The sequence below is a fragment of the Balaenoptera acutorostrata genome, chromosome 20 (assembly GCF_949987535.1).
Source record: "Balaenoptera acutorostrata chromosome 20, mBalAcu1.1, whole genome shotgun sequence".
NCBI classification, from domain to species: domain Eukaryota; kingdom Metazoa; phylum Chordata; class Mammalia; order Artiodactyla; family Balaenopteridae; genus Balaenoptera; species Balaenoptera acutorostrata.
Window position 1 is genome coordinate 23,243,549 of NC_080083.1, and position 15,595 is coordinate 23,259,143.

Genomic DNA, 15,595 nt, shown 5'->3' on the forward strand with positions numbered 1-15,595 from the left:
GGTTCCCCAAAACACTAAAAATAGAATTACCATATGATCCAGCAACTCCACTTCTGGGAATATATCCAAAGGAAATGAAAACAGGATGTTGAAGACATACATGTACTCCCATTTTCAATGCAACATATATTATTCACAATAGCCAAGATATGGAAACAACTTAAGTATTCATCAATGGATGAATGAGTAAAGATGTGGTATACATATACAATGGAGTATTATTTAGCCATGAGAAAAAAGAAAATCCTGCCATTTGCAGCAACATGGATAAACCTTGAGGGTATTATGCTATAAGAAATAAGCCAGAAAGAGAAATAAAAATTATGCATGGTATCACTTATATGTGGAATCTCTTTAAAAAAAGGTCAAACTCTTAGAAACTGAGTAGAAAAGTAGCTGCCAAGGCCTGGGGGAAACAGGGACAGGTTGGTAAAAAGGCACAAACTTCTCAGCTGTAAGATGAATAAGGAGATGTGAGGATCTAATGCACAACATGGTGACTATAGTTGATAACACTATATTATATGCCACTAATTCAAATTTGTTAAGAGAACTTAAATGTTCTTACCAAAAAAAAAAAAAAAAGCCCAGGAGTTACATTCTGTAAACTCCAGGATAACAAAGTGTTTTAGAAATCTAAAGAAACTGCTGTGATGGCAATTTTAAAAAAATAGAGTACATATCCCAGTTCATACCTTTAAGATACATCTTTAATAGGATACATCAAAAACTGGTAGGAGGGAATTCCCTGGAGGTCCAGTGGTTAGGACTCTGTGCTTCCACTGCCAGCGGCCTGGGTTTGATCCCTGGTTGGGGAGCTAAGATCTCACAAGTCAAGCGGCACAGCCAGAAAAAAAAAAAAATGGTAAGAAAGGTCCTTCCTTATGGGAGGGAAATTAGATGCCTAGTGGACTGGGTGGAAAGGAGATTTTTTCACGGTCTGTTCTTTTTAAAATTTTGAACCATGAGAATGTATCATTTGTTTAAAAGTACAGAAAGAGAATAAGAAAGAAAAAAAGACATGTATTTCCTAATTGTCCTCAAAAGCCATATCATACTGACAGAGATCTAAATCAGGTAAAAAATGAAGCCACAGTCACCAGACAAGACAGATTTTCAGTAGACCAAATAACACAGTGCTGTGCATCTTATATAAAAGTAAAAGAATCAACATGACAAATAAATGTATGAGCTTGCAACTGCACCTGAGTTTTCAGTGAAACATAATTGTTAACAACTCTGGAACCAAAAAGACCCGGGGTCAAATCCTAGCTCTTCTAATTAGGAGCTGTATGGTCTTGAATAAATTATATAACTTCAATTTGCTAGTCTAGAAAATGGGATTAATAATAATAGCACCTCCATGGTGCTATTAATAATAGCAACATTCACATGGTGTGGTGAAAATTAAATGAGATAATTTACATAAAATATTTACCCTAAGCCAGGTGCATGGTAAATAACTCCATAAATTTTAGTTATTATCATCATCCACGGGGGACAACACAGAACAGTAGCTAATAAGGATCTGGATACCTGGACTTGAATCCTGGATCTGCTCATTAGCTTTAATACTTGAGCAAGTAACCTAACATCCTTAAGATTCAGTATCTTTTTCTCATTCATAAAATGGTAGGAACAGAGGGCTTCCCTGGTGGCGCAGTCGTTAAGAATCCTCCTGCCATGAATTCTATCAAACATTTAGAGAAGACCTAACACCTGTCCTTCTCAAACTCTTACAAAATATAGCAGAGGGAGGAACACGCCCAAACTCATTCTATGAGGCCACCATCACTCTGATACCAAAACCAGTCAAAGATGTCACAAAGAAAGAAAACTACAGGCCAATATCACTGATGAACATAGATGCAAAAATCCTCTACAAAATACCAGCAAACAGAATCCAACAGCACATTAAAAGGATCATACACTATGATCAAGTGGGGTTTATCTCAGGAATGCAGGGATTGTTCAATATACTCAAATCAATCAATGTGATACACCATATTAACAAACTTAAGGAGAAAAAACATATGATCTTCTCAATAGATGCAGAAAAAGCTTTCGACAAAATTCAACACCCATTTATGATAAAAACCCTCCAGAAAGTAGGCATAGAGGGAACTTTCCTCAACATAATAAAGGCCATATATGACAAACCCACAGCCAACATCGTCCTCAATGGTGAAAAACTGAAACCATTTCCACTAAGATCAGGAACAAGACAAGGTTGTCCACTCTCACCATTATTCTTCAACATAGTTTTGGAAGTTTTAGCCACAGCAATCAGAGAATAAAAAGAAATAAAAGGAATCCAAATTGGAAAAGAAGAAGTAAAGCTGTCACTGTTTGCAGATGACATGATACTATACATAGAGAATCCTAAAGATGCTACCAGAAAACTACTAGAGCTAATCAACGAATTTGGTAAAGTAGCAGGATACAAAATTAGTGCACAGAAATCTCTTGCATTCCTATACACTAATGGTGAAAAATCTGAAAGTGAAATTAAGAAAACACTCCCATTTACCACTGCAACAAAAAGAATAAAATATCTAGGAATAAACCTACCTAAGGAGACAAAAGACCTGTATGCAGAAAATTATAAGACACCGATGAAAGAAATTAAAGATGATACAAATAGATGGAGAGATATACCATGTTCCTGGATTGGAAGAATCAACATTGTGAAAATGACTCTACTACCCAAAGCAATCTACAGATTCAATGCAATCCCTATCAAACTACCACTGGCATTTTTCACAGAACTAGAACAAAAAATTTCACAATTTGTATGGAAACACAAAAGACCCCCAATAGCTAAAGCAATCTTGAGAAAGAAAATGGAGCTGGAGGAATCAGGCTCCCAGACTTCAGACTATACTACAAAGCTACAGTAATCAAGACAGTATGGTACTGGCACTAAAACAGAAATATAGATCAATGGAACAGGATAGAAAGCCCAGAGATAAACCCACGCACATATGGTCACCTTATCTTTGATAGAGGAGGCAAGACTATACAGTGGAGAAAAGACAACCTCTTCAATAAGTGGTGCTGGGAAAACTGGACAGCTACATGTAAAAGAATGAAATTACAACACTCCCTAACACCATACACAAAAATAAACTCAAAATGGATTAAAGACCTAAATGTAAGTCCAGACACCATCAAACTCTTAGAGGAAAACATAGGCAGAACACTCTATGACATAAATCACAGCAAGATCCTTTTTGACCCAGCTCCTAGAGAAATGGAAATAAAAACAAAAATAAACAAATGGGACCTAATGAAACTTAAAAGCTTTTGCACAGCAAAGGAAACCATAAACAAGATGAAAAGACAACCCTCAGAATGGGAGAAAATATTTGCAAATGAAGCAACTGACAAAGGATTAATCTCCAAAATTTACAAGCAACTCATGCAGCTCAATATCAAAAAAACAAACAACCCAATCCAAAAATGGGCAGAAGACCTAAATAGACATTTCTCCAAAGAACATATACAGATTGCCAACAAACACATGAAAGAATGCTCAACATCACTAATCATTAGAGAAATGCAAATCAAAACTACAATGAGATATCACCTCACACTGGTCAGAATGGCCATCATCAAAAAATCTACAAACAATAAATGCTGGAGAGGGTGTGGAGAAAAGGGAACCCTCTTGCACTGTTGGTGGGAATGTAAATTGATACAGCCACTATGGAGAACAGTATGGAGGTTCCTTAAAAAACTGAAAATAGAACTACCATACGACCCAGCAATCCCACTACTGGGCATATACCCTGAGAAAACCATAATTCAAAAAGAGTCATGTACCAAAATGTTCATTGCAGCTCTACTTACAATAGCCAGGACATGGAAGCAACCTAAGTGTCCATCAACAGACGAATGGATAAAGAAGATGTGGCACATATATACAATGGAATATTACTCAGCCATAAAAAGGAACGAAACTGAGTTATTTGTAGTGAGGTGGATGGACCTAGAGGCTATCATACAGAGTGAAGTAAGTCAGAAAGAGAAAAACAAATACCATATGCTAACACATATATATGGAATCTAAAAAAAAAAAAGAAAAAAAAAAGGAAATGGTCAGAAGAACCTAGGGGCAAGATGGGAATAAAGATGCAGACCTACTAGAGAATGGACTTGAGGAAATGGGGAGGGGGAAGGGTAAGCTGGGACAAGTGACAGAGTGGCATGGACATATATATACTACTGAACGTAAAATAGATAGCTAGTGGGAAGCAGCTGCATAGCACAGGGAGATCAGCTCAATGCTTTGTGACCACCTAGAGGGGTGGGATAGGGAGGGTGGAAGGGAGGGAGATGCAAGAGGGAAGAGATATGGGCACATATGTATACGTATAACTGATTCACTTTGTTATAAAGCAGAAACTGACACACCATTGTAAAGCAATTATACTCTAATAAAGATCTTAAAAAAAAAAAAAAAAGAATCCACCTGCCAATGCAGGGGACACGGGTTCGAGCCCTGGTCCGGGAAGATCCCACATGCTGCAGAACAACTAAACCCGTGCACCACAACTACTGAGCCTGCACTCTAGAGCCCGCAAGCCACAACTACTGAAGCCCATGAGCCACAACTACAGAAGCTTGTGCACTTAGAGCCCATGCTCTGCAACGAAAGAAGCCACCGCAATTAGAAGTCTGCGCACCTCAAGGAAGAGTAGCCCCCGCTCGCCGCAGCTAGAGGAAGCCTGCGTGTAGCAACAAAGACCCAACACAGCTAAAAATTAATTAATTAACTTTTTTTAAAAGTACTTATCTTTATTTAAAAAAATGGTAGTAACATTAGTACCTGCATCATGACAAATGTCATATAACTTAAATAAATAGATAAAAATTTGTGAATTCACTAGGAAAACACAATCTTTACCAAGTATTCAAAGTCACCACTCCCATTAACAGCATAATGTGGCTGTTCAAAGTACTAAACAACATATTTGCAAAGCAGCTAATAAAGTAGCTAGCATATAATATCAATAAACAACAACCAAAGTCTCTCACAGTCATACAGTATCTCTGAGGGAAAGGTTTGGTTTCAAATAAACAAATTACTTTTATTTATACCTCCTGTAACATTTGCAAACCATGTTATTATATATAACTACGATATTGCCAATTTTGGGTTCAGTTGAAATTACCCACAGAAGGATAAAACTAACAACCTTGGCCATTATAGCATGATGCTCTCAAATGACCTAACAGAGAAACAGACTAATGATAAGTTCAGGTAGTATCTCTTGGGAGTTCAAGGATATGAAATAAACATACTATTATCCTTCAAATAAATAGGCCGGTGAGGGCTTAAAGTGGTTCCCAGGGGTTACTGAAAAAATATTCCCGACCTTAATGAGGGAAAAAAAAAAAATGAAAATCAGTAATGGGGACTATTTTTCAGTCCAAAAATCTTCAATACATAGCTTTCAAAATACCAGTAAAATTAAGCTGCTGATCCTTTTTCAGGGCTCTCTTGGACAAACAAAAGGATCCTCAAACATTCTTGAATGAGGGACTCCAATTCTCAGGAACTAAGGGGTATCATGAGAAGTGCCCCAAACCAAACTCAGTCGACTCAATCGGAACCAGAAACCCAAGGAACTTTGCTGGAAGAAGACTGATAAATGGACAGTGGCAAACCGTATTGCACCTGGGTTCCATTCTGTGACTTCTACCAACAGAAGACCTATAATGCCAGAAAACTCAAAGCTCATCAAACTATCAAGCTTTGGTGACTTTACCAACTATTTAGTATCTTGACTGTGGTGGTAGATACATACATCCACACAGTTATAAAATTGTACAGAATTTTACACACACACACAGTAAAACTGGGGAAAGTGAAATAAGATCAGTGGATAACATCAGTGACAATATCCTGATTGTGATTTTATGCATTTGTAAAATGTTATCTTCAAGGAGAAACTGGCAAAATATAAAAAGGATCTCTGTTTTCTTCCTTATTAACTGCATGTGAATCTGTATTTATCTTAATAAAAATTTCAGTTTAAAAAATTTAGGATGGGGACTTCCCTGGTGGTTCAGTGGTTAAGAATCCGCTCGCAACGCAGGGGACACGGATTTGATTCCTGGTTGGGGAACTAAGATCCCACATGCCGCGGGGCAACTAAGCCTGTGTGCCACAACTACTGAGCCTGCGCTATAGAGCCCGTGAGCCACAACTACTGAAGACGGCACGCCCTAGAGCCCTCATGCCGCAACTACTGAAGCCCGCACACCTAGAGCCCTTGCTCTGCAACAAGAGAAGCCACCACAATGAGAAGCCTGTGCACTGCAACGAAGAGTAGCCCCCACTCGCCACAACTAGAGAAAGCCCATGTGCAGCAACAAAGACCCAACATAGCCAAAAATAAATAAATAAAATTATTTTTAAAAAAAGAAATTACATTTAGAAGTACATTAAGGAAGGATTCTCATATTTATCACTTAATGACAAAATTATGGAAATACAGAAAGTTCAACTGTATTTTACAACTCTTCTCCCTATATTTTAATCTAAGTATTGAATATAATAACTCATATTACTCAAAGATGATAGTCTTAAAAGATAATAACTACCATATGCAAGGCAAACATAAAAATCATTCCATTTCTGCTACAAACAGAAATTTATTAGGGACTTCCCTGGTGGCACAGTGGTTAAGAATCCGCCTGCCAATGCAGGAGTCACGGGTTCGATTCCTGGTCCAGTAAGATCCCAAATGCCGCTGAGCAACAAAGTCCGTGCACCACAACTACTGAGCCTGCACTCTAGAGCCCGCGAGCCACAACTACTGAGCCCACACACCACAACTACTGAAGCCCGCGTGCCTAGAGCCTGTGCTCCGCAACAAGAGAAGCCACCGCAATAAGAAGTCCATGCACCGCAAGGAAGAGTAGCCCCCGCTCTCCGTAACTAGAGAAAGCCCACGCACAGCAACAAAGACCCAACGCAGCCAAAAATAAATAAATTTAAAAAAGAAAAGAAATTTATTAGGTAGGTGCTCAATAAAATACAGCTATATTTATTCCATGGGCATGCAGAAAGGGAGAAAAGGATAAGAATGAATATGCCTTTCTTTTACATTCACCCAAGTTTAGAAAATGTTAGTTGCTTTTCCCACCATTTAGAATTCTTTTTATATAAAATTTCCAACTTCTGTAGTCAAACTCAGCTGAATTTTATCAGCTAAATTTAGGCAAAGGTTTTTAACACTCTCGATTATAAATTAAATCAACCTTATTTTACCTTATAATACCAATTAAGGAATATGCTATTGGATAGAAGTGTCTTATCAAGACTGACTTGAAAAGGATGTCAATTATTTTTATCATCTACTACACTAGTCACGTCAGTGGCTCACTTAATACACCAAGGATTCAAAATAAGTGATTATGCATAAGTTATTTTCTATAAGAGTATTTTTTAGTACCAGTATAAGTGAGTAACTTCTTTGACATGTGGCATACCACTTAGAACACTTATAATTTATGTAATGTATTTGATGTAATGTTCTATACAAGGAATTCCCTAGTCCCATTATGCTTAATGACATGTCAGCTCTTCTACTATAAACTTTGTTTTTCAATAGCTTATGAAACTGTTTAAATATTGCTCTAGGACAAAACTTGGCAGTTAAGAACCATCAAGACAATAATGCATATTTTTTTTAAAAGTCCATATGTAATTTTACAAGAAGGGAGTGATATATTCTGTTATTATCTTCATCTAAGAGAGCCCCTGGAATCTTTTTTGTCTGGTCTTACAAAGAGAAATACAAAAACAACAACAACAACAATGCAATTTAAGAACTAGCATGAATATTACACTGAACAAAAGTGATGCAGTTAAGATAAAGACTAGTGGATATTTTACAGATTCTAGTTCCAGAGAAAGATTTTACACTAGTATCCTGCTTAGCGTTCTACTGTTAGCCATAATGTCAAGACTAGGATTTAATGTAACATGAAAACATTAGCTGCTTTTCTCTGGTTGATATGAACATATTATTTTAGTATATTATAATAGTCAATGATCAACAGCATCAGGAGCTGACAATGGCTAGAGTTGTCAAGAAAGTTGTTATCCATGATGCTAGTAAATCCAACATAAAGGGATGTAATCAATAATACTGATCAACTAACATCAAAACAAAAAAACAATCACAAATCATTATTCTATGGTCAGATAGGCCCCCTAAACCTAGACTGTCTAGCATTGGATTGGCCAAAAAGTTCGTTCGGGTTTTTCCATAACATCTTACTGAAAAACCGCAACAAACTTTTTGGCCAACTCAATAAATGCATGTCCCTAGTCCCAAGGGGCATCTAAATGCATTATGAATACCTCAGCATAAATTTACCAACACTAATGGAAAAATATCCTACTAATCAGCTGCTTGTTTTCACATGTTGACCACTATGTCTAAAAATACTCCAGGCTCTATGATTGCTTTTGCTTAAAATGTGCATTTTCCTCTAATTTGGAAAAGGTTAAATGTTCAAAGACTGCAAAGCTAGTAAAGCTAAATGACTTTAGGAGTATGGTTTCCTGGTCATTGTCCTGGTTATTTTTACAATAGGGTTTTGCAGAATATACAATTACTTACAAACAAAACAAAACAAAAAAATCAAAATACTCACTGAGTTTATATTATATGCACAACACTCTGGGGCCAATTTTTTAAAAGTCATAAAGTCTGCCTGTCAAGAATCATAACTTAGTTGAGACAAGATTTAAATGAACAATTAGTCATTATCTAATAAAAACATTGTACTACATAGTACAGAGGCAGGCTTTAATGCCTGTTAAGAGTTTAAGGATGGGAGAAAAACAGTGTGGGCTAAAATTGTCAGAGACAGCTTTATGGAGGAAGGTGGAGTGGAATTTTTATCCTAGACAGCCATCCAGAATTGAAATCAATCCTGGGATAGAGATTTAAGAGTTTCCAGTTAAAAGAAATAGTTAAGGAGTAGCAACTATCAATTCACTTGCATCGCATATTTTGTAAATGGTGAAAACCAGTTTTAAGTGAATGTGAAAACAAGAGGAAATGATTACAAATTAATACTACATGGAAATGTTTTGTCATTAGATTTCTTTGGGGGAATAGGGGTTGGGAGATGGGTGACACACTAAAGAAAAAACACTGAATAATTAAGAGTTAGTGGCCTTGGTTCAGAGAAGTCCAATTTCAAGTAGAACACAGTTTTCCATTCACCTTGTTTTGACCTTGTTTTCTTAATTCCCTCAAATTCCATTCATTTAATATTTTGTTCAAATAACACATAGTTATTATTATAAGCAAGATCAGAATTACATCAAAATATTAAGTACACTAATCTATCCTAGAAAATAATGAGTCAAATGAAATCAATGCTTTGATTCTAAAAATTTTAAACTGCTTTGAGTTATTTTTCCTTATGCAAAATAGCCTGTCTTGGAATTTATCATAGGAAACTCTTAGAAGGATTTTAGGAAAGATCGCAGAAGAGCCATATACAGTGGAATGATTACTTCCTTAGCTTTGCAACTAATCACTTTGTTTAGAAACTCCATTATTTAACAAGATTTTGCTGCAACTACAGAATACAGATCCTCCATTCTATGAGTCTGCCTACCCACTATATCTAAATTCAAACTTCAAAACTATCTGCCCAGATCTATACTTCCATTTTACTTAAAATGTACTATTTCCTCTTTAGCAAATAACTTTGTACTCTGCAAGATGAAACATACTCATAAATTCTCTCCCTTTCCCAAATACACACAAAAGCTGAAGTCTATCTACTAACCTGCCTGTCTTGGAGAGATGCCTGAAATAAGCTACAAGCTCATTTTATATAAATGCTGGAACTGTTCCAGAACTGAGCTTAATGGGGTTCACTCATCCTTTGAGATTGTTGTATGAGACACTATAAAGACATCCTTTCATGAGAAAATACCAGAGATTAAAGACAGAAGTACTTAGTTCCTTATAGTACTTTAAAACTTACACAGTGTTATATGTACTAATCAATATTCACATGCTAATAGTACTCCTCCTCACTTAAAATAAACCTAGGTCCATAAATAATAGGATAAATGAAGTTCACCATCATCACTAAAAGCATTTATAAAATTTCTATTTGTGTTTAATACTGTGCTAGAGTTTACACACAAAAAAGTGTTAACTACAATGAAACTGAAATTTGAAACTATCATTATGGATTTTACAATTTAAAATTAAGATCATTGTTGTAAAACAATTATTCAATACTTTAATTATTCTAGCCAGTGGTGATTCTTAAAAGATAGTCCAAAGGACAGAGACTCTTGAAATAATTTTGCGTGAAATGAAATTTACGAAATATTCACATAAAAATGACGCTCCAGGGAGTTCCACTTCCACCTTAGATGTAGAAAGCCTGAGTGTCACTCCTAACCTAAAAACAAGAAAAAGTCATTTAACTATCATATTACATTTCTCGAGCATATCGGAGAGCTGAGTTAACAGGGCAACCTGTATCTGACATTTCAAGAAAGATAGATTCCTCCAAAACAACAGCAGGAAGAGGCAGCTACCATGCAAGCGAGTAAGAAAAAAATCAGCTAAAATTTTAACAGAGTGCCACTAATCTATTTCCTGTCTCCATAGATTTGGCTATTCTGGCCATTTCACACAAATAGAATAAAAAAATACATGGTGTTTTGTATTTGACGTAGAATGTTTTGCAGGTTCATCCATGCATGTATCAGAAAACTTCATTCCTTTTTTATTAACAATATTCCATTCTATAGATTAGATATACCACGTTTTGTTCTATTGATGGACATTTGACTTGTACACTGAAAACTATAAAACATTGCTGAAAGAAATTAAAAATCTAAATCAATGGAAAGGCATTCTAATTTTGTGAGTCAGAAGACTTAAATATTGTTAAAATGGCAATACTCCCCAAATCAATCTACTGATTCAATGCAACCCCTATCAAAATCTCAGCTGCTTCTTTTGCAGAAATTGAAAAACTGATACAAAAATTCATATGTAAATGCAAGGGACCCAGAATAGACGCAACAACTTGAAAAATTAGAAAGATGGGGAAATGACACTTTCTGATTTCAACACTTACTATAAACCTAGAGTAATCAAGACAATATGATACTGATGCAAGGATAGACACAGAAAGCAATGGAACAGAATTGAGAATCCAGAAGTAAAACCTTATGCTTATGATCAGTTGATTTTCAACAACAGTGATAAGACGATTCAATGGGAAAGAATAATCTTTTCAACAAACAGTTGCTCGGACTATAACAGAGAAGAATAAACCTGACTCCATATTGAATCTATTCCTTTAGCTCTAACCTTTGCTTTCTGTTGCCTGTGCTTAGTCATGCAGGCTTTGCACCTTTTGTAAAAGAATGTTGCCTATAGCCTGAAATATACAAGATAGCCCATTCTCAAGGCTCTGACTTTTTAAAGGTATAACACTTTTTCATTCATATAAGATAAAAAGTTACAGAACAGAGAATAACATTTGTCTTGCAGGAGGTCTAGGAACATTGTGATCAGACCTCCGTGGACAGCTGCAAGAACAAAGGCACCAAGAAGTCTGCAACAACCAGCCACACCCTCTCCCCTTTTAGTATAAAAGAAGCCTGAATTCTAACTCAGGGAAGATGGTTCTTTGGGACACTAGTCCACCATCTTCTTGGTCTGCTGGCTTTCGGAATAAAGTCGTTATTCCTTGCCCCCACAACGCGTCTCTCAATTTATTGACCTGTCATGTGGCGAGCAGTAGGAGCTTGGACTCGGTAACAGGACGACTAAAGAACTATTTCCAAAAGAATGAAGTTGGACTCGTCACACCATACACAAAAATTAGCACAAGATGGATGAGACCTAAAGGTAAGGGCTAAAATCCTTAGACGGAAACAGAAGAGTAAATCTTTGTGACCTTGGGTTAGGCAATGGTTTCCTAGACATAACACCAGAAACACAAGTGATAAAAGGAAAAACAGGTAAACTGGACTTTATCAAATTTTAAAGTTTTGTGTTTCAAAGAACACCATCAAGAGAGTGATGGGACAATATATTTGCAAGTCATGTATCTTATAAGGGACTGGGACCTAGAATATATAAAGAACTCTTACATCTCAAGCATAAAAAGACAACCCAATTAAAAAATGGACAAGGACCTGAATGGACATCTGTTTATAGGTATGTAGATGTACACATGTAAATCTTTATACATGATCCAAAGAGATAAATCAGATATTCTGACCTAAGTTTTCCCAGCACCATGCATTTACAGAGACTGACAGTTTTGACTTTAAGGAAGAAGCTGAGGGAAAGAAAGGCTCAAGTTAGTATACATTTGAATTTGGAAGCATCTTGTTTTAAATACTATGGATTCAGTTTAAATCCCTTCCTCTAATGGGTAACTTATATTATCTCATTAAATTGCTAGTTATATCCTAAAATGAAAAATTCTGAATTCCAAATTTTTATATTATACTAGCACTTAAGACAAATAAATTAAAAGAAAATAGGAAGATGAATTCATACTGAAAAAGAGAACCCAATAAATAGTATCAGGAAAAAAACTAATCCTGTCATAAATCCAAAATAATGACAGAGCAAGAAAGTACATAATTTTACACAAGAATACATGTAACAGAATTAATGCAACATATATCCCCACCAAAAAAAAAAAAAAAGATTAAAACACACAAAAAAGCAATAAATGTAATTTCTATATTATGTAAACCATAAGATTCAAAAGCACACAGCACAGGTTAGAAATATCAACTGTCACTAATTAGGAATGGTGAATTAAGGTTTTATGAAATACACCAAGCTTAAAATTCTTATTACAATTTTCACTGTTTTATTAATTTTATTCTCATTTCACCTTTTGAATGACATATCTGTGTATATACCTATAAAATAGTGAACTTAATGTTAGAAAGGGGATATTTATATCAACTTAGCTCATTTTATCTCTACCTAAAATTTTTAGTAGAATTTAAATAAGCCTTTACAAATTCCAGTAAGCTAGTGTTTCATGTACAAAATTTAATTTTACAGAATTAATTTAATTAGGTTTTACTATATGGAAAGGTTTTAAATTCAAAATTTATAAAAATACTCCCAACATAAAAATTGTATGTCAGAGTGATGAAGTTTATAAGAATAAGAAGCTAGTCATATAAATGGTCCCATGATAATAATCAGTGGCTATTAAAGCTCAGAAGTACACAGAAGCAGAATTGCAGCTCTGCAGTACTCCCATTTGGCCTCTAAGAACACAGCCATATTGACATCTAAAACAAGATCTGTTAACCTACTCAGCAAGAAAAATAACTGTAGGGAAGATTAAATCTGTCAAGACCAGGAGAACCCTCAAGAATTCAGGCTGGTGGTAACTATCTCAAAGGAAAACCTAGAACATAAAGATTACCTCAGCAACTTTTGGAGGCACTCCATCCCCAAGCACTTCTCTGATGAAGCAGTGCTGGCCCATGTAATATGAGAGTCCACAGGTCCTCTTGAAGGCATCTTTCAGTCGTTTCAGCTCTACATCTGTAACTGCAATTCAGAAAGAGAAGATGGGTAAGAAACTAGAGGAGAAAGGTCATCTCTCAAAATCTTTACATTTTTTCAGCCCAATTCCTAATAAAAATTGGCAAATATTATTTCTCTTTCCAAATAAGTCAAATAAACCCAAAGATATTTTTCATAATTCTAATATTTTCAAATCTAATCTAGAAAATAAATATGCAAATTCCTGACCCACTATTCTCAAATGACAGAAAATTAAATTATGCATACAAATTTTAGGCAGGGGTAAGGAAGAGATAACAAGTACTTCGAATTAGCAAGTAAGCTAAATGGCCTTAGACGCTGGCATTAATATGTTTTTAGCAGCAATGCACTCATTGCCTCTGGGATAAAAATTATATTATTTCTACTCTTTGAGCATGTATCTATCCATGCAGAAGACACCCCCTAAGTTTACCTTAGACCATGTCATCATCTACAAAGAAAGTAACCTATAAATAGATGATTCTAATAAACTATAATTTTTAGACACCCACTCTCAAAAAAAAAATTACTGAGTCATTACTTTATTTTAGGTATTGAAGCCTTTTTTCCACTGAATAGAACAATCTCTGTCTACAAGGACAGAAAAATAAATACTCTTTAGTATTATGTGGTCAGTACAATCGTCACTATGGAGGTAACAGAATTGGTACCTTTATCCCATGCTAGAGAAGAAAGACAAGACTTCTGGACAGAGAGGATGATTACTTAAACTTTTAAAGGCTAACCCAGGCAAAATGGACAAGGGCATGCCAGGCAGACATAATAGTTTGTTTCAAAGTATAATGCATAGAGCATGATGTATAGAGCGTGTGGAGAATTGTATGTTACTAGAACAAAATGAATAAGGCAGGGAGTAGTAAGTGATAAACCTGAAGCAGTCATTGACCAATTCAGAGAAATTCGGTTCTGTCATAATAAGGAAGGGACTCCGTCAGACACAATTCAGATACAAACTCCAGGCAGACAGGAAACAGGACACAGTCAGATAAAATTCAGATAGTTTACCAGTTCTATAGAGAATGGAACAAATGTGGAAGCAAAAGATAGACTGCTACTAAGAGAAGAAAAGGAGGAGCTAAATCTGGGAAATATTTAGAAGGAAAAGTCAGTAGAATCTGAAGCTTGACTAAAAGTAGAAGCAATCTAGAATAACACTCAGGATTCTATCCTGGGAATCTTGAAGGATGGTATTAGCATGTAGAAAGGAAATGTACGAAAAAGAGTAAGTGAGGAAGTGGGGACTTCCCTGGTGGTCCAGTGGCTAAGACTCCGCACTCCCAATGGAGGGGGCCCAGGTTCAATCCCTAGTCAGGGAACTAGATTAGAGCCCACATGCCGCAACTAAGGGTTTGCATGCCACAACTAAAGATTCTGCATGCCGCAATGAAGATCCCACATGCAGCAACAAAGATCCTGCGTGCTGCAACTAACACCCAGCAGAGCCAAATAAATAAATTTTAAAAATATTTTTTAAAAAATAGTGAGGAAGAAGAAAAATGATAAATTCTGATAAGGACATACTGAAAATGAGGAACCTTGGGGAGATCCATTGGGTTTTTACAATTATGAGTGTAAAGCTTAGGAGAGGTTTGATGAGAGTCATCAACCTATAGGTGGCAATTAAAGCCATGAATGAAGAGCACAAATGAGACAGAGACAAAACTGGGAGAAACCAAAGCTTACAGTACCTGTGGAGAAAGAAAAAATACTCAAACAAGATCAACAAGGAATAGTTAGAACAGGAAAAACAAGAGTGTAGTCTCCAAAGGACAAGAAAAAGGGCTGGTCTACAGTCTCAAGTAAGGCAGAAAGGGCCAGCAAGATAAAGACTAAAGACTGCCCTGGCACATAGATTATCATTCAATGAAAGTCTGTGGTAGGGAGGGAAAGTTCATGAATTCAACAACCTGTAGGGCAACGATAAAACAATAAGAACTAATACTTGAATAAGTAGCTAGAGAAAAGTATGA

The 15,595-nt window shown here is 35.9% G+C and overlaps 1 protein-coding gene across 2 annotated transcripts in view; it reads right to left on the reverse strand.

Annotated features, from left to right (window-relative positions):
• USP32 (ubiquitin specific peptidase 32) overlaps window positions 1–15,595 on the reverse strand; it is a 197,899-nt gene that overhangs the window by 118,926 nt on the left and 63,378 nt on the right. For both annotated transcript variants that reach the window (XM_007190263.2, XM_007190262.2), the window contains exon 2: window positions 13,480–13,607. In XM_007190263.2, the coding sequence (XP_007190325.2) occupies window positions 13,480–13,607 (128 nt within the window). The remainder of the gene's footprint in view (window positions 1–13,479; window positions 13,608–15,595) is intronic.